This window comes from Oculina patagonica, chromosome 2 (genome assembly GCF_052425735.1).
Source record: "Oculina patagonica isolate OP01 chromosome 2, crgOcupat, whole genome shotgun sequence".
NCBI lineage: Eukaryota > Metazoa > Cnidaria > Anthozoa > Scleractinia > Oculinidae > Oculina > Oculina patagonica.
This window is the reverse complement of record NC_135759.1, coordinates 15,027,159-15,045,546: the sequence shown is the minus strand read 5'-3', so window position 1 is coordinate 15,045,546 and position 18,388 is coordinate 15,027,159. Positions and strand designations below refer to the sequence as shown.

At 39.6% G+C, this 18,388-nt stretch overlaps 1 protein-coding gene and 1 pseudogene across 1 annotated transcript; both read left to right on the top strand.

The window, feature by feature from the left end:
• Positions 1–1,315: 1,315 nt before the first annotated feature.
• LOC144642169 (uncharacterized) lies at positions 1,316–4,195 on the top strand (annotated as a pseudogene).
• A 2,253-nt stretch (positions 4,196–6,448) lies between these two features.
• Positions 6,449–17,920, top strand: LOC144643116 (uncharacterized). The gene is made up of 2 exons (XM_078502261.1): positions 6,449–6,553; positions 15,572–17,920. The coding sequence occupies exon 2, from the start codon at positions 15,681–15,683 to the stop codon at positions 17,334–17,336; it is 1,656 nt and encodes a 551-aa protein (XP_078358387.1). The 5' UTR covers positions 6,449–6,553; positions 15,572–15,680; the 3' UTR covers positions 17,337–17,920.
• The last annotated feature ends 468 nt before the right edge of the window (positions 17,921–18,388 follow it).

The following is an 18,388-nucleotide window of genomic DNA, read 5'->3' as shown; positions in this document are numbered from 1 at the left end:
AATTGTCATTCGCATTCCTAAAAGTAGTGCAAACCTTTCCGACATAAATTGTCCTTTACAAATCACATCTAGTTCATGAGGAAGGCGAAATAGGCAAGGCACCCAAGACAGCATGTGAGTAAGTCGCGATACCACAGATTCAGCTACCCATCTCTAGAATCTGTTGGCTTATTAGAGGGACCTGAAGGGGAAAGGGGAATTGGGGTTTCGGCAAATGTTCATTGGGAAAATGGGAGTTGGGGCACCGGGACAGGGAAGGGGAAGGGGTTAGAGCTCGGGGCGGAACAATTGACCTGGGAATGGGATTTGGGTAAATTTAAGCAGGGGAAATGGGATTTGGGCAAAATAAGGGTAGGGAAATGGGAATTTAATTTGCCTACCCCCCTCCCCCTCTTCAGGACACTCTTATTGCCAACAGACTCTAGGGATGGGTGGGGGAGGAGTACCACCCCCTTCGTCACTTTCCTCGTCGTCTTCATCTTCAGTCTCCTCTTCGTCACTAGATGCAGTACCAGTCTCTTCGTGGATGTCCAGTGAAGCTCGCCGTGCCTCTGCAGCAGCACGCATACGTCGGAATCCAAGCTCGCGAGTTCGTGCTGCTCTGTCTAAAGCGCGATCCACATTGGCTATCAGCTTGTTGATTTCCATGTTATTAACGGCCATATCAAGACGTATCCTGAGAAATTTAAGAAGTTGCAAGTGGCTGCTCCGCTCGGGCTCCTCAGATACGCGGGGCGGTGCAAGTGCGGAACTTGATTCTTTGTCAAGACTGAACTCCTCAAGTTCGTTGTTGCATTTGGGTTCTTCAAGTATAGAGGGTGATGACAAGGACACGTTTGATTCGCTACCGGTGATAGGTCTTTTTATACTTTCTCCGAGAAAAGTTTCCTTTGAAGAATTCTCGCTCGTCGCGGATGGCTGCACAACGATAATCCTCGCATTTGACGCGCCGGGCTCGATCCCAGGACTTTCTGGTTTTTCTACATTGGGAAGGGCCCGGCCAATGACTGTTAAATCCTCAATTGATTGACGTCCTTCACTCAGGCACTCGCTCTTTGTATCAACATTACCGGCTTCATTGGATGACTCTACGGAAGTGATGGAGAGATCATCTCTCGGTGTTGACGATGGAGAGTTTTTTCGAGAAGCCTTGGCGTTCTTTTTTCTTGTAAGTTTGAATCTTCGCTTTCCTTTGGCATTCTTCTCTCGTCCTGACGAGAATGCGCTATCGTCGCTTTCCGTACAACCTGAGAAACAGTGTCCCATCTTTGAGCTACTTTACAGCTGTCAACAACTTTGTAAAGAAATAAGACGAATGAGTTTATTACATCACAAATGTAATCAACTTGACATCGTCATTAGAATGCGCAGTGTGAATGCGCGCGCTTTAATTTTCGAACGACGATCTCAGACGATTATCATTTATGAAATTCGAAAACCTATTCTTCAAAACAGCTTACACAGCATTCCGTTTTCTTCCAAATAGACAGTGGCTTTTATTATTTTTAGAAATCGTGAATTTATTCAACCCCGATTCTCTTCGGTAACATTTGGCAAACACTCTCTTCGATACCTAGGGCCCAAACTTTGGAATGCTCTCACAACTATACTAAGAAATTTACCATCTTTAAAACAATTCAAATGCGTTATACGTGGTCGGGACCTCACTGCGTTGGCTGCTAATATCAGTGACTGTCGGGGATGCAAACTATGTCAGGAATGACTGACAGCCATGACATAATTTTTACTTTTAACATAATTTTAATTTTTATATTTTAAGATAGTTAAAGAAACAGAATTTTAATATATTTGTACTTAGGTTTTTTTTAAATGTAAATAAATATTTTCTATTTTATATATATTAATTACGTTTTTTAGTTAGGCAGGTTAGGTGTCCACAATTAGTAGAGGGGACTTTTCCCCTCAGCTACTACATATTTGACACGTTAATAAAGTTGTTATTATTATTATTATTATTATTATTATTATTATTATTATTATTATTATTATTATTGCGGCGTTACGAACAAAAGGCTCCGGTGGTCCCTCAGGCGTCGATGCAAACGGTTTCAAGCGAATTCTTGCTTGCAAATCATTCAAGAAATCGAGTGCAAACCTATGCGATGCCTTAGCAAAAATGGCAAGGAGGCTCAACACAGACTTTGTCGACCCTCGAACCATTGAGCCATTTCTAGCCAACAGGCTCATCCCTCTAGACAAAAGCGAAGGCGCGGTCCGCCCCATCGGTGTTGGTGAAGTCATCAGGAGAGTGATTGGGAAATGTGTCATGAAGGTGACCAAACAAGATGTGATCGAGGCTAGTGGTTCGCTACAAGTCTGCGCAGGCCTCAAGACCCGCCTCAAGAGTGGAAGCGAAGCCGCAGTCCACGCCATACACTCTATATTCGAAGCTGATGAGACGGATGCTGTACTCCTGATTGACGCCTCAAATGCATTCAATGCACTAAACAGAGCTGCTGCCCTCCACAATATTAGAGTACTCTGCCCACCTATTGCAACGTACGCTATCAATACGTATCGAGAACCAGCAAGATTATTCATAATCGGAGGGAAGGAGATCAAGTCTGCAGAGGGTACAACGCAAGGAGATCCTCTAGCGATGGGAATTTACGCCATCAGTCTACAACCTCTGATTACTCGTTTGGGGATTTCGAACGATTTGAAGCAGTGCTGGTTTGCCGATGACGCGAGTGGTGCAGGTTCATTGGAAGATATCAAGCGATGGTGGGATGTGCTGACTGAGGCAGGACCTGATTTGGGGTACTACCCTAACGCCAAAAAGTGCTGGCTTATTACGAAACCCGACAAGAAGGACCATGCTAAAGCTATCTTCGAGGGGACTGCGATAAACATCTCTACGCAGGGACAAAAACATCTAGGCGCCGCTCTGGGCTCTCGAGCTTATCTCGAAGAGTATGTCGATGGAAAGGTTGAAGAGTGGGTGAGCCAGGTGGTAAAGCTAGCCGAGTATGCCACATCAAACCCACAGGCGTGCTATGCGGCATTTACCTTCGGACTACGCCACCGCTGGACATATTTTCTCAGAACACTTCCTGATATAGAAGATCTATTAGAGCCCCTGGAGCGTGCTATCGCAGATGTACTAATACCATCAATCACTGATCACCACTGCACAAAAGAAGAGAGGGACCTAGTTGCACTTCCAGTGCGGCTAGGGGGGCTTGGATGCAGCGTCCCAATTCAAGGTGTCAACCAAGATCACAGCGCCCCTAGTCGAGAAAATAATCGCACAGGATCATGAAACACCGGCTGATACTGCTGTCAAGACACTACAGCAGTGCGTGCGAAGAGAAACCAACGAAGCGCTTCAGACTAGGCTTGGCAATGTCAGGGAGTCTCTACCTCAGAAGACACAACGAGCCATTGATCTCGCAACCAAGAAAGGTGCTTCTAACTGGCTCACGGTCCTCCCATTAAAGGACATGGGCTACAACCTGAATAAAGGCGAGTTCCGAGATGCTGTAAAGCTCAGGTACGACTGGAAAATTGACGACAAGCCGACAGTGTGCGTGTGCGGTGACGCCTTTACAATCGATCATGCAATGATTTGTAGGAGAGGCGGATTCATAATTCAGCGCCATAATGAACTCCGTGACCTCGAGGCTGACTTGCTTAAGATGGTCTGTAATGATGTCGAAATAGAGCCCGTCCTTCAAGAACTGACTGGAGAGAGGCTACCAAGCGGCGCTAACACAACGCCAGATGCTCGCCTAGATATACATGCCCGGGGGTTTTGGGAGAAGCAGAGATCCGCGTTCTTTGATGTGAGGGTGTGTCACCCCAACGCGGATTCCTACAAGGACCAAACCCCCAAGCAGATATACCGTAACCATGAGAATGAGAAGAAGAGGGCTTACGCAGACAGGGTTCTTCAAGTAGAACAGGGAACTTTCACTCCATTGGTGTTTACATCCACCGGAGGAATGGGCGAGGAGTGCAAGAGGTATCACAGTAGGCTTGCAGAATTAATCGCCGCAAAGAAAGGGGAGGATTACGCAACAACGGTGTCTTGGATCAGATCAAAAGTCTCATTTGCGATCCTCCGATCCGCCTTAATCTGCCTAAGGGGATCAAGAACTGTAAAGAGAAACAGGAACATTGACATTTATGATATGGACTTTCAAGTAGAGAATTCTCGTACTGCAATTTAGATCGAATATTTTTTTTTTTTTTAATATATAGTTCTTCTTTTATTATTGCTCTCGAAGTCGCTTTTACTATTTTTCTACATTTTTAAAGACACTGTTTTTATTATTATGTAAATAATATGTTTATATATAAAGTTCTTATTCGAATAGTCAAATCATTGTAATTCTTTTAGAAATTGGTTAATAAAGTGTTTAATTTATTTTTTAAAAAAATTATTATTATTATTATTATTATTATTATTATTATTATTATTATTAACGTTGAGTAGTAATAAATTCTGCGTCGAGCCTTTTAGCCCATACGTATACAGGCCAGAGCTTATCCCGGTTTCTGTAACATGAAGCGTTTAAGGATGGGATACTAGTCCATCGCAGGGTTACCCCCAGCATAAGTTTGCTGCTACCAATTTATACACCTGGGTGAAGAGAGCATAAGCGGCGGAGCAGGGGGGACAGGCGGGTTGTAGACAAAATAATAATAATAATAATAATAATAATAATAATAATAATAATAATAATAATAATAATAATAATAATAATAATAATAATAATGGTTTATTAAGAGTATATCCATAATACATGGCTCGTCACCTGTTAATGCTATCTAAATTTTAAAAATTATATTACAAGTACATTTTCGGCGCAGGAATTTTTTTTGAAAGCGTACTTGTCCGCAGCAATTTTTTTTTGGGCACAAGCTTTGCACGAATTATTTTTCGCTGAAAGATACAGGTCTTTCTCTGTAACACATCTATGATTTGTGCAACAATTGTCATTATTAAATAGCATTATTGTTTCATTTTTCAGATTATTTCTCTGAATTAAGCGACATTTAGGGACCGTTCATTTTTTACGGGGTAGGGTGGCCTAAGGGATTTGATAAATAGTGCCTGTTAAATATAATCCCCCTCCTTATTAGAAATTTGTACCCTGGTCCCTCAAAAAAAAGATGACAGTTAAAACTTATCAAGCTAAACTTTAGAATATCAGACAAAATTGCAGTTTAAAGTGATAATAATAATACTGTTTGTGCTTTTGATTGACTCTTAACTGATGGGACGCGATTGTTAGTGTGGATCAGGTGTGTTTGCAACCAAATAGTTGATAGGATTGAGCTGATGCTGTTCCCTCGCTACATGACAAATTAGAGGGGTCCGGGGGCATCATTCTCCGGGAAAATTTTCAGAACCTCAGGAACGCTATTTTAGCCATTCTGATGTACGTTTATAGATGCCATCATACAACACTTACAGGTAATTCCGTTGCACGAATTTTTTTCAAGCACAACCGCTTGCAGGATTTTTTTTTTCGACAAGTTTCCCTTGGAGGAATTTTTTTTTGGGTAAAAGCACGACTGCGTGGGAGACTACCCCCCCCGGTTATTTCTAATGGTCTGTCCCTTAGGGGTGGACCATTTGATTTTTGATGGGGGGGGGTTTGCAGGATTTTTAGGCTGCTAGATATTGTTTTATTCTTCCAACCCTGCAGGATTTTTTTTAATTTTGCTCGATATTTTTTTCCTTCTTAACAATTCTGCACGATACTTTATTTTAAACTACAGTCAACTCTCGCCTTGCGGACACCCCGCTATTGCGGACACTCGCTATTACGGACAAAATCCAGATCTCCGGCGAATAAGGTTTGACTGGAAATGACTCCCGTTATTACGGACTCTCGCTATTACGGACACTAAACGACGCCCCGAGCGTGCCCGCTTTAACGAGAGTTGACTGTACTCGCATTACTAATCCTCAAGGATGGCCTCATCTGCACGTCCCTTTCGGCCTTTCGCGGAAGAAATTTAAAGACCTTTCAACGGCTGAATTTGTTTACGGTTATCTCGACATTTTAACTCCAAATCGCCAGAAAATCAGATGCGCTTAGCATCCAAGTACGATTGGGGCGCAGTTTTATCTTTCACGCCGTCGGTCATGTGTCTTTTGTGTGTCTATTTTGTATGTCTATTTTTTGTCGCAGCTTCGCCACTCGTCGCGCGCGAGAAAAATCCTCTGGTACCCAGGAGTGTATATGCGCATAACTTACTAACCTACACATTTTACTTGACAGTAACATCCCGATGATGTCAAAACGTCGTAGCTTGATACAAAAAATAGAACTCTTCTGCTCTTATCGTTGGCAGCATTAGGCTGGAGCAAGTACGAGATCCGACAGTTAAAATCTCTGAGTCCAGTCCAAATATTGCGTCAATATTTCATTTGCGAGTAAACTGGGGCGAGCGTTATTCAATCGAGCGGAAAGAGCGTCGAGTCCAAGTTGAACGCGTGTTGTTGATGTTTTGCCGCAGGAGATTTTTGATCAAGTTAACTGTAACACTACAAGACAAGAGGATTCTTCTTGTTAAGGTAAGATAACGTTATAATCCCCTTTGATGCATAACGTATTTCATTCTTGTTAGGATTCCTTACCCAAAATCGATAAAAACAGGAGTCTGCTTTGACGTTCGCACCCGATCGATAAAATCTAGTTGCTGTGCGACCCCCGGTGATCTGAGACTTCATTGGTATTAGTGAAACTTGGTTAAAAGAACCAAATGATTTGATCCAATTAGAAAACTATAATTTTATTTGTGAAGAGAAAGAGAAAACAGGACTGGAGGTGGAGTGGGGCTTTTCATCAAGAAAAAATCCAACTTCAAAATAAGAAAAGATTTAGGATTTTATGATCACGATGTAATGGATCACTGTTAAGTCCCTTAAAAGTAAGGAAAGCCGTGGAAAAAATTAATGACAACAATGTGAACACAATAATTGGTGTTATTTATAAGGCACCTAACTCAGACATTAACTGCTTTCTTGCAAAATTAACAGAATTGAGAAATATTTGAGAAAATTAATTCTGATGGGAAAAAATGTTACCTACTTGGAGATTATAACAAACTTAATAAACTCAAATGAATCTGACATCGCATGTAAGTTTGCAGATATTATTTATTCCTCATTTCTTAAACCACTTATAACCAAACCAACTAGAGTTACGTCAAATACAGCTACACTTATGTGTTAATGGACTGTTTTGTGCAGACATTTCTGATCATGTTCCTATATAATTTTTCATGTTCACATGATTAACAATATTAGTGGTGGATCCAAAACTAAAAGAAAGGGTGTACAACAATTCTTCCCTGGAAGAATTGTTTAGGAACAAACTAAAATATATGGATTGGTCAATACATAAAGATGATAATGATCCAAATATTTATTATATAAATAATTTCTTGAAATAATTTACTGTCTTGCATAACCAGTGTTTTCCTTTAAAAAAAGTGAAATATAACTCGTATAATTTAAAACCATGGATAACTTAAGCTTTACTCAAATCTATTAAGAGGAAAAATGTACCCTATAAAAACTTTATTAAATCTCCAACTACCCAAAACAAATTAACCAGTTTACTAAGAATATCAAAGAGATGGTATGTTAATAACAAGTTTGGAAGTTTGCAAAAACAACATGAAAGAGACCAAAATAATAGAAATTAAGGTCATTGAAATTACCGCTCCATTTAATTAACGGTACGGAAATTAAGGTTAACAAAAATCATGCGACTTAAGATTAACGCGAATGTTTGAAATTTGCGTTAATTTCCTATAATAAGGGTAAACGAGCAAACTTAAAGTTTCAACGCCATCACAGATGTTATTCGCAGCCATTGAATCAAAATTTAAGGATGGAAAAAAACAAGGAACAAACATTGGCAAAAAATGAATAACCCCAGGCATAATAAGCTAGATATGGCAAATCAAAACTTCATCTTCTCTCCCCTGGGGAACCACCCGGGGTACTCCCATATAAGGGCTATACCGGTATATGCAGCTCAACAGGGTATGCTTTTTGCCTCTTTGACTGTGGAACAGGGTATAAAAATCACCCTTTTGACCCTGGATCAGGGTTGATTTTTTCCCCAGAATCTTGAATGAACATGATAGAGCTTAGCTATGAAACTCCTTTTCTCTCATTGCTTTATCTCTGACCCACAGACGAATTCAAGTTAGTGCTTTGTGATTTTTCTTTCTTTTTTTTCTTTCTAAATATATTTCCATTATGGATATTGTCCGACAGGGTACCTATTATACAATGTTTGTCAGGAACAGGTCCCAAATTCAGCTTTTTTTCTCTGGAACAGGTCCAGAGTCTTAGAAACTCAGCGGCGCACCTCGTAGTAAATTTTAGGGAGTACCTCCCCTGGGAGGGAACCATCGGTTTTTTGACCTTTTGAAGTTCAAATTCCCATCCCCTGGGCTAACAATTGTTTTTAAATGCCATGTGGTCAAATTGTTTATCAAATTGCCTACCCCTGCAACATTATAAAGGACAAAGGATAACCCGAATAAGTTCATTGTGTCCAACAATTCAGACCACAAATGAAGATCTTGATAAATAAATTGTAATATTTCGGTATAAGCTATACCATCATCAGACTAATAAAATTAACATACAAGCTAGATCTTAAATACTGTGAGTGAGAAGACGAAAATCAATAAGTTTACTCAGAAGAATAGATAGAGTTCTCTGCTGGATTTTAGTCCATTGTTGAGGGAGGGTGCTAGGCATTTGATGTAATATGCCTCTTTGTATAGAAGAAGATTCCAATTATTGTCACGATCTAATACTGTTGTATTATCACTGACAACTTGGGTGAAATATTCTTTGTCATTACTGATAGAAGGTGGAACAATGTCAGTATTTAAATTATCCGGTAAATTACACAAATCACAAATGAACAGTAAATGATTACACGTTCGCAAGAGTTTGTAAATTGCGCTCTCCTTGTCAGATATAAAGCGTGTTCATGTGTTCGGACAAAAAGAGTTCTGTCCATTTTGCCGATGTACGCTGATTGGCAGCCAGGGCATTTGAATTTGTAAACAACATGTGATTTATTCAGAAGTGGAACTCGATCTTTATTGTTCGTGTAGAAACATAGTTTCGTTGTTTTCTCACTTACTTTTATCTCGATGTAAGAGTTTGTAAGACATCTGCAAAGCTTTCTTTTGAATGACCTTAAGGGTTGCGATGTTTTTTTCTCCGATGTACGAGACAGAAAGCCAGATGGTTTTGAAGTCTTCCTTGTCTTTGTTCGCTGCTGTACGGATCTTATTCAGGGCATCGTAAGAGAACCATCGAATTAGCACGTTTGCAATGCACAAGGGGAAATTGTTCCAAGATATGATCGTTTTGAGCCGTTTTAGTTTAGATTTAGGCATATTAGGTGAACAGCACTAACAGAAAACAATATGTGACTCAGGGCTCAAGACTAACATAGCCAACTAGCCACAAGCGTGTGGAAAATATGCAGTTATGGCTAGTATGTTATGGGCTTTCACTAGCCAGGAATTTCAGGAACTTCATGGGAAGAAAACCATATAACAAAATTGACTCTGAATGAACAGAACTCACAAGTGCACTGGACATTAACACAAGTTATCAAAGACTGTGACCTAAAACTAACCCTAAAGATAATGATAACAGAGTCAGTAAAGATGGCAAAGTTGCCTCTGCCCAAACCTAAGTAAGCTTGAAAATTCTGGCTAGTAAAAAATTGGTTTTGGCTGGTGAAATCGTAGCTCTAATTAGCCAATAGGCTTGCCTGCACTGCAGACGAAACTACATGTAAACTCTTGGTTAAGTCTGAGCCCCGAACTGTGTACCAGGAAAACCGTATTTGGCTCTGATAGGCATTCCCCTGAAGTTTGAACTGGCAGTAAACAGAAAGTGGGCAGAAAGCAAACATGAAAATGACATGATACTGGCCACAGTTAACAAAGAAAAGAAAATAAGTCTTTCAAGCAGTTATTATATGCATGATCAAAACAATGGTCTTGCCTGAACTAAAACATTTGGTGGGAAAAATAAATATGTCATACATTATTTTGAAAACAAACAAAAATCTTGCAACAATTAACTTACATTTAAGGGAAGTGGTCATAACAAGTGTACTCAGCAAAGGCCCAACCTTGTGTAGGGGTAGGGGGGTATGCGAGTAACCACCTCTCTGATTAGCCAAATGGACAAAGTTTTATTATTGGCTTCAAAAATTGTGTTAAGACTTTCATATTTGGTCTGCATGAAGATTGTATTGCTGGAGAAATAGCACAAGGAGGTTTGAATCTTTTTCTTAGTTTCTACTCCTAATAGAGTGGACACTAAACTAACAAGAAATCATCTTTTTTAGGTGGGGTAGGGGGTGGGGGTGGTACATGAAGAGACCACCTGTCTTTTTCCAGAGTGGTGGGTCCTGTCTGAGTTAAAATAGTTTTGACCATTTCCCAAAGGGACTGGTCAATAAGTAGAGGGGGGTGGGCCAGAGCAGAAAGGGGATGGGTCATCAGTTTTTGAGCCCTCGAAAAGGGGTGGATTATGTAGTTTTGATCTACACGTAGGGAGTGGGTCATCTTATTGATATCAGTATAAATTAATAAATTTCTCGAAGTGAGCAGTTTTAAATGATTTTTTAGAGATTTCAGGAGGCCCAAATATTAAAATTTCCCGGGGGAGCATGCCCCATTCCCCCCTAGCCTGAATTTCAGACATCCCTCTGTGCTCACCTCCTCGCCAGAAGAGACGTCTGAACACATTTGGCTCTAATGCCGTCCGGTGACATCACTACACTTTGGTTTTAATTCACGCGGAAAAGTTTCTGTCGAGGCCATGAAATTGTGAAAGAAAAATCGCTTCAATAAAGGATTACAGGGTAACAAATTGTTTGAATAGTAAACTATTGAAGACTTGAGACAAATGAATGAGATTTTAATCGACTACAGGCTATATTCTTTTACGGAACCGATTTAGTCTGAACTGATTTGCTTTATCTAGCGATCAAAATATAATATGCAGCGGACAAATACAACACACTTGTGAGTACTTAAATGAATCAATTTAGACGGTTACTGAGGCATCAAGAAACGGAATTCAATACAAAAATATCCTTCTTGACCGTGGGCACTGAGTTCAGAAATCACTGGCTCATCGAGGCTGCAGGACACAAGCGTCGAGCGGCTTTGTTGACAACAAAAGAATAAGCTTACGTATAAATTTGGCAAAACACTGCATGTCGGAGCGACGAATGCCGCCAACTTAAAACCTACCGGTTTCCATTACTATTCTTCATCCGTAGGTAAACTAATAAAGTAATAAACTCAAGGTAAATGACGAATAAATTCATTTCTGGGAAGGTGAACTCTTTCGAAACTCTTTGCAAACGTTTTCAAATTACAATCCTCGCGCGGTAAAATTCAGTCATAATTTCACATAATTATGCAAAATATTTTTAAATCAACCAATCAGAATCACTACCCGGTTTTCGGGTAGTGACGTCACCGGACGGCATTAGAGCCAAATGTGTTCAGACGTCTCTTCTGGCGAGGAGGCGAGCACAGAGGGATGGCTGAAATTCAGGCTAATTCCCCCCTAGATGGCTTGTGATTACAACATCAGTTTTGCCTGTCAATCTTCAGCCTGTGTTGATTCACTCTGTGCTTTAGGCTTTCACCAGTAAACTCTTTTCTTAAACACTTTGCAATTATGATTTATAGACAGTGGTTGTAGATAATTTTTGTTATCAGTTTCTGTATTTCTTGAATAAAAAATTATTGTTTTGATTAATGTTACGTATCTGTTTCAGTTTTCCCATATGTTTGTGTCTAAATTTTCCCATGAACTTAAAAGACTAGTATAAGAATTAAGAAATTTTTCCCTCTTTGGTGTGCTAAGAATTGGTTGAAATGAAAAAGACGTATGCGGAACAGCAGTGTGCATCAGGGAAAATAAGGGTGGTGTATGTAAGGAATCACACTTTGAAATTTAAAGCTGATATCAAATCAAAAACCTCCAACCCTTACAGAATAATGAATTTTTTAAGCAAAGGGGGTGGGTCATGTAATTTTCAATCCCCTATCAGGGGTGGGCCAGTCAGTTTGAGCCAGAAGGAAGGGCTGGGTAACAAATTTTCAAGCCACCACTTTTCCAATTGCTATGCCCCCCCCCCCCCTTGGTTTTTATTGACCAGTCCCTAAACAGCCGGGCTCTGCATCACCAAAAAAATTTCATGGAATATTTCAGACCTTTTTCTTCCAGTGCGACTATTTCGAGAGCTTAAAACAAATCTTGCAGATAGAAGGATCCAAAACAAGCCGCACTAGGGAAACATGTGGCTAAAATTATTATTAAATAGAGCTCCAGGTGTTAAACTCGAAACCATGTAGAACCTATTACCTCTAACAATTTTATAGACCACTGTCTTTTGACTCTTTTTAACTTGCATTAGCTCATAATAATACAACATATAGTGCCCTTTAGAAACACCTGATAAGCAAACAGGTCGAAACAGGTCGGTTACTCTGTGGGATTTGGCAATAGTGATGTCAGGTTGAAAAGAATGTTAACAAAAAAATTGAGTCTCAGGCCAGGGGTAATAAAACAGAAATGTATTTCTTTTGGAGTGTGATTTATTGGTATACCGTAGAATTCCGGTTATAAGCCCTGGGCTTATACAACTTCGTAAGGGGTTTTGGGTGGGCTTATAAGCGGAGGGGCTTATATCCGGGAGGGCTAATAAGCTGAATGAAAAAAACGTTTCAAAACGTGCCACGGGAGTGTTGATGACAATACGTTTTTAAGTTAAAAACACACGATAAAGCAACATTTAGCCCTATTCAGTACTGTCATCTGGGAGAGGGGGGCTTATATCCGGGGGGTTTATATCCGGGGGGCTTATAACCGGATGTATTTTTTTGTTTCCAGGATGATGGGCCTATAACCGGGGGGGCTTATAAGCGGGGGGCTTATAACCGGAATTCTACGGTATGCAAAATATTCCTAACTAAACAATGTAGAATTCATGCATGCAGAACATGCATGCAGAACAGTACAGCTTTTTGCAGGCATATGTTTCAATTTAGACTCTCAAGTATAAAATGCTATTTATAATTTATTATACTTTGTTGATGGTAGAGTTGATGTATATTTTTTTTCTCTCATGCCGTAACTTGGGATGAGATTTATAACTGTAATCATATATTAATGGTACAGGTGAAATTAATGCTTGGGGAGGTTGTAACCCTGCAATAGTCTAGGGTTTTTGTAGTTTAACCCCCCCCCCCCTCCACCCCTCAGGATTTTCCATTTTTGAGAGTCTTGCCCACCCCACGGAAATTCTTTGTTTTGCCTTTTGGTTCCCCCCTACCCCTTGGAACGCCCATATCTACAAAACAAAAACAAGAATCTGGTCATATTATCACGTTAGACTGTAATTTTTATTAATTTAACCCCCAGCTGTCTTAAGTGTAAAAATGTGTACATGTGGATGAAAATAACTAGCGCGAGGCATTTTTTCCTTAAATATTTATAAACATTTGATTTGCCCACATCACATTCAATGTTAATTTTAATCGTAAATTTAAATATCAGGAAAGGATATTTGCTAGGTTAAGAATAAAACTGCTTGGTTATAAAACATCAAAGCTGTGAGATTAATTTTCAGAATAATTGCCAAAAAATAAACGTGAAAAATGCCAGACACATGGAAAAGTGACCCTTTAAGTTAAAGTGTTAACAAAAACAACACCAAAAATGTATGTCATAAAATCTAACCATTTGATACAATCATTAAAATAAAAGGAGCTTTCATTTAAGGTCGGCACACACTAGGGGACTAGTCGCAGGGACTTGTCACAGGGACTTGCTTCAGGGACCAGTCCCCTAGTGTGTACTTGTATTTTGCATCGAAATTCTAGTCGCAGGGACCAAAAGACTAGTCCCACGAATTAAGCTTGTTTAATTTCTGGGACTAGTTGCAGGGACCAATAGTCCCACAAATCGGTCATTTTTTCGACTTTTTTGGCTTGTTTACAAGCAAAAATAGGGGGAATAGCAGTTATGTGGGGTAATCTGGAACCGGAAGCCAACCGGAAGGAATCACATTCTTGTTAACTCTCAAGGGACTGTTTTAATTTCTCAAGGAAATACTTTCCGCTGTGGGTGATCAAAGCGTGTGACTTGTAAAGTGTCACTCTATAGTTGTGCTTCAGCACAACTATACTATAGAGTGATACTGGTTTCATCTGCATACATTGAAGCAGTCCCATATATTGTTAAGAGAGTTTGTAAAACCATTTCATATGTAAAGTAAAGTAATGGTCCAATTGGAGAACCTTGTGGAACACCACATGTAAATTGTCTAGCGGTAGATATATGGCCAGTAACATTACATTGTTGACTCCCAGAAGATAGGAAAGACGTAAACCAAAGTCTAACCATACTTGACCAATTTTTGGATAATAATATTGTGGTCAGTAGTGTCAAAGGCTTTCTTTAAGTCGATAAAAACCATTTGGAGACCATTGTCAATATTAACACACCAATTGTTTGTGGCTTTAAGTAATGCAGTTACGGAACTGTTCAATGACCAGAATCCTGACTGTCAGTTTGATAATGGGAAAGCCCAGAGCCAAGTGGCACACACTTTCGGGATCTTATTCCAGTTTCTGTGACATTAAGCAGTATTGCTATGGTACTAGGTTCCTCCTTGGTTTAATTCCTGGGCTGTCCATACAGAGGAATATGCAATCTTTATGATTTTCCCTAGGGGTTGTGGAATATTGTGAGGCAGAGCCCCTCTGGTTAACATTTATTTTTTCCTCAAATTAATGCTGTGCTGTTAATATACATAGTTATCACAGAAAGCCAGCATATGGGAAGACTGCAAATGTCTAGATGTGAAACTGCTGGAGAAATCTGTGGTCATAGCTTAAAATATAAAAACGCTTAAAACAGGTCTAAAAATATATAACAGTCTCTAAATTTTCGATCGCCTTCTGCGATCTTCTTCAGAGGAAAGCAAAAGAAACTGGAAATCTTGGGGGGCCGAACACAAGCCCGGAACAAATGGAAATATCAACTCCGCGATTAAACAACATGCAGAAACCGGCTACGACATACATCCAAGTTACGGCGAAATTCTTGAAACAGGTGTAAGCAGCCAGAACAAAAAACTGTTTCTGAAATCCTTACATTCTTTCTTAGACAGAAACACTGTAAATGAAAGGGCGCCCTTCCCCGCCCTTCCCAAGGGTTTACGCATCACTAGTTGCTCACCAGGGGGGCAACGGACAATAACGTCGACGTAGCTTATTAGAATTCTGAAACCTCGCAAAATACATCTTTCTCTGAAGAAGACGGCAGAAGGCAATCAAAATTTATAGACTCTTTTATATTTTTTAGATCTGTTTTAAACGTTTTTTATATTATGTCTAGATGTGGGCAAATATTAACTGTTGTGCTCTCTAAATACCAGTAAATGCCTTTGTAAAAACCTGTTGTAATATTTTGAAACCTTTTCTCACTTTTTGTTAAATTTATTTTCAGGAATGAAAGCACAAGGGAAGCAGCTTAGAAGTCAAAAGTAACAAAAAACAAAAGAAAGAGACTTTTTGCATTTGAACAGTGCGGCAAGTGTTTTAGAGAAGCAGGAATTATGGAGAAACACAAAAGAGTCCACACTGGTGAGCCTTACGAGTGCAAACAGTGTGGCAAGTGTTTTAGACATGCAGGGAGCTTGACAAGACATAAAAGAGTCCACACAGGTGAAAAGCCTCATCATTGCAAACAGTGTGGAAAGTGCTTTAGAGATCATCCACAATTGCGCAATCATGAAAGGGTTCATACCGGTGAGAAGCCTTATGAATGCAAACAGTGTGGCAAGTGTTTTACCCAAACAGCAACTCTGAGGAATCATGAAAAAATCCATACTGGTGAAAAGCCTTATAAGTGCACACATTGTGGAAAGTGTTTTAGACAAAGAGCATCTTTAGGGAAGCATGAAAGAGTTCATAGTGGCGAGAAACCATATGAATGCAAACAGTGTGGCAAGTGTTTTAGCCAAGCAGTACAGTTGCGACATCATGAAAGAGTCCACACAAATGAAAGGCCTTATGAATGCAAAATGTGTGGCAAGTGTTTTAGCCGAGTAGAAACATTGAGGATTCATGAAAGAATCCACACTGGTGAGAAGCCTTATGAATGCAAACAGTGCGGCAAGTGTTTTAACCAAACATCACATTTGAGGACCCATGAAAGAGTCTGGCATTCCAGTGAGAAGCCTTATGAATGCAAAGAGTGTGGCAAGTGCTTTAAGAGTGCAGACTATTTGAGGAAACATAAAATAGTCCATACTGATGAGAAGCCTTATGAATGCAAACAGTGCGGCAAGTGTTTTAGACTCGCCTCAGTTTTGAGAACTCATAAAACAGTCCACACGGGTGAGAAGCCTTATGAATGCAAACAGTGTGGCAAGTGCTTTACGAGTGCAGACTATTTGAGGAAACATGAAAGTGTTCATACTGGTGTGAAGCCTTATGAATGCAAACAGTGTGGCAAGTGTTTTAGATTCACCTCAGATTTGGGAACTCATGAAAGAATCCACACTGGTGAAAAGCCTTATGAATGCAAACAGTGTGGCAAGTGTTTTAAACAAACAACACATTTGAGGAAACATGAAAGAGCTCGGCATTTTGGTGAGAAGCCTTATGAATGCAAACAGTGTGGAAAGTGTTTTGCAGAAGCAGGAAATTTGGCAAGACATAAAAGAATCCACACTGGTGAGAAACCTTACGAATGCAAACAGTGTGGCAAGTGTTTTAGATTTGCCTCAGTTTTGAGAACTCATAAAAGAGTCCACACGGGTGAGAAGCCTTATGAATGCAAACAGTGTGGCAAGTGTTTTAACCAAGCAGGACATTTGAGGAAACATGAAACAGTTTGGCATTCCGATGAGAAGCCTTATGAATGTAAAGAGTGTGGCAAGTGTTTTAAGGGTGCAGACTATTTGAGGTCTCATGAAAAAGTCCATACTGATAAGAAGCCTTATGAATGCAAACAGTGTGGAAAGTGTTTTAAGCGAGCACAAAACCTGATGTCTCATGAAAAAGTCCATACTGGCGAGAAAGCAAATAAATACAAACAGAGAGGCAACTGTGAAAAACAAGCACAAGATTTGAGGAATGATGAAAGAGTCCACACGACATCTAACTTTCTAGAAGTAGAGCAAGGCCAAGTCGAATGTTGGATCTGTCAGAAAATATTAAGTAGCCGAGCTCTGCTTCTTAAACACTATGACAATCATATGAAATAGATGTTTCAGATTTAAAACTGTCGTTATCTGTTATTCAGTCTTATAGTTCATTGCTCAGTTATACAGTTGCTAAGTCAATGCAATTTTACTTCCAGTTTTTGCCTTTTGCAGGTGTTCTGCCTGCTGGGCAAATTTTATTTCTGTGGGTGAGAATTAAATAATAACCAAGAAAAACACCTTTTCAAAATTTTATTTGTTCAGTGCCAAATACTGTCTAAATGCCGACATCAAAGCTGTGCAGAGATGTTGCTTGCTGGGCTCTTTGTGTTGAAAAACAAGGTGCCAAGTGAACAATAGATCACTGAAACTAGCTAACCTTCAATAATAAGGTATCCGCCTGATTTTCAAAAGCATTAATCATGTGACACTCTTGAGTGGTATCCCTCCTCATTAGCCTTTCTTTGCATGCTAGTTCCATTCCAATACTGAGAATATGAATACAGTCCATTGTTAAACAACAAACTGAATGAGTCTGTTCCTTGATATGCCCCACATCACATATGGGGTTTCAGTGAACAAGGGAACATGGCCACTAAATAATTCTTAACAAGGAAACAAGAAGGAAAATAAAACTGAAAACAAAAGATGTGTTTATGATATTTTAGGGAACAAGGATCATCATAAAAATTGACAAAATGCATATAGGGAACAAGCCAGAATTAATGCAAAGGAAATTTTAAGGAAACATTAAAGGAAAACATTTAAGGACACCCCATTGAGGGGCTCCTCCATGTCTGTCCGTTGCTATTAGGTGACATCAAAACATGTCCTCATATATACAGGAAGTTCATGCTATCATAACATGCAACTACTGTTTTGGAAGAACTAACTCTAGTTTTGTTGATGACTAGTTGAAGAGGTGTCAGTAATGTTTTTGTTTTACCCAAAAAGGTCAAAGTTTACATGATGGAAACTGTTTTTGTTTTCTTTTCTGAAATTTGTTTGATCTTGATTAGAATAAAATAATTTTTAAAACAAAACACTATCAATGACACATTCGTCTACTTTCCATTCCGGCCGTGCACGCATCCTATAAAGACGAAATCTTGTTT

Bases quoted from the DNA above. Each gene is read 5' to 3' on its own strand.
- LOC144643116 (XM_078502261.1), top strand. From the start codon at position 15,681: ATGGAGAAACACAAAAGAGTCCACACTGGTGAGCCTTACGAGTGCAAA.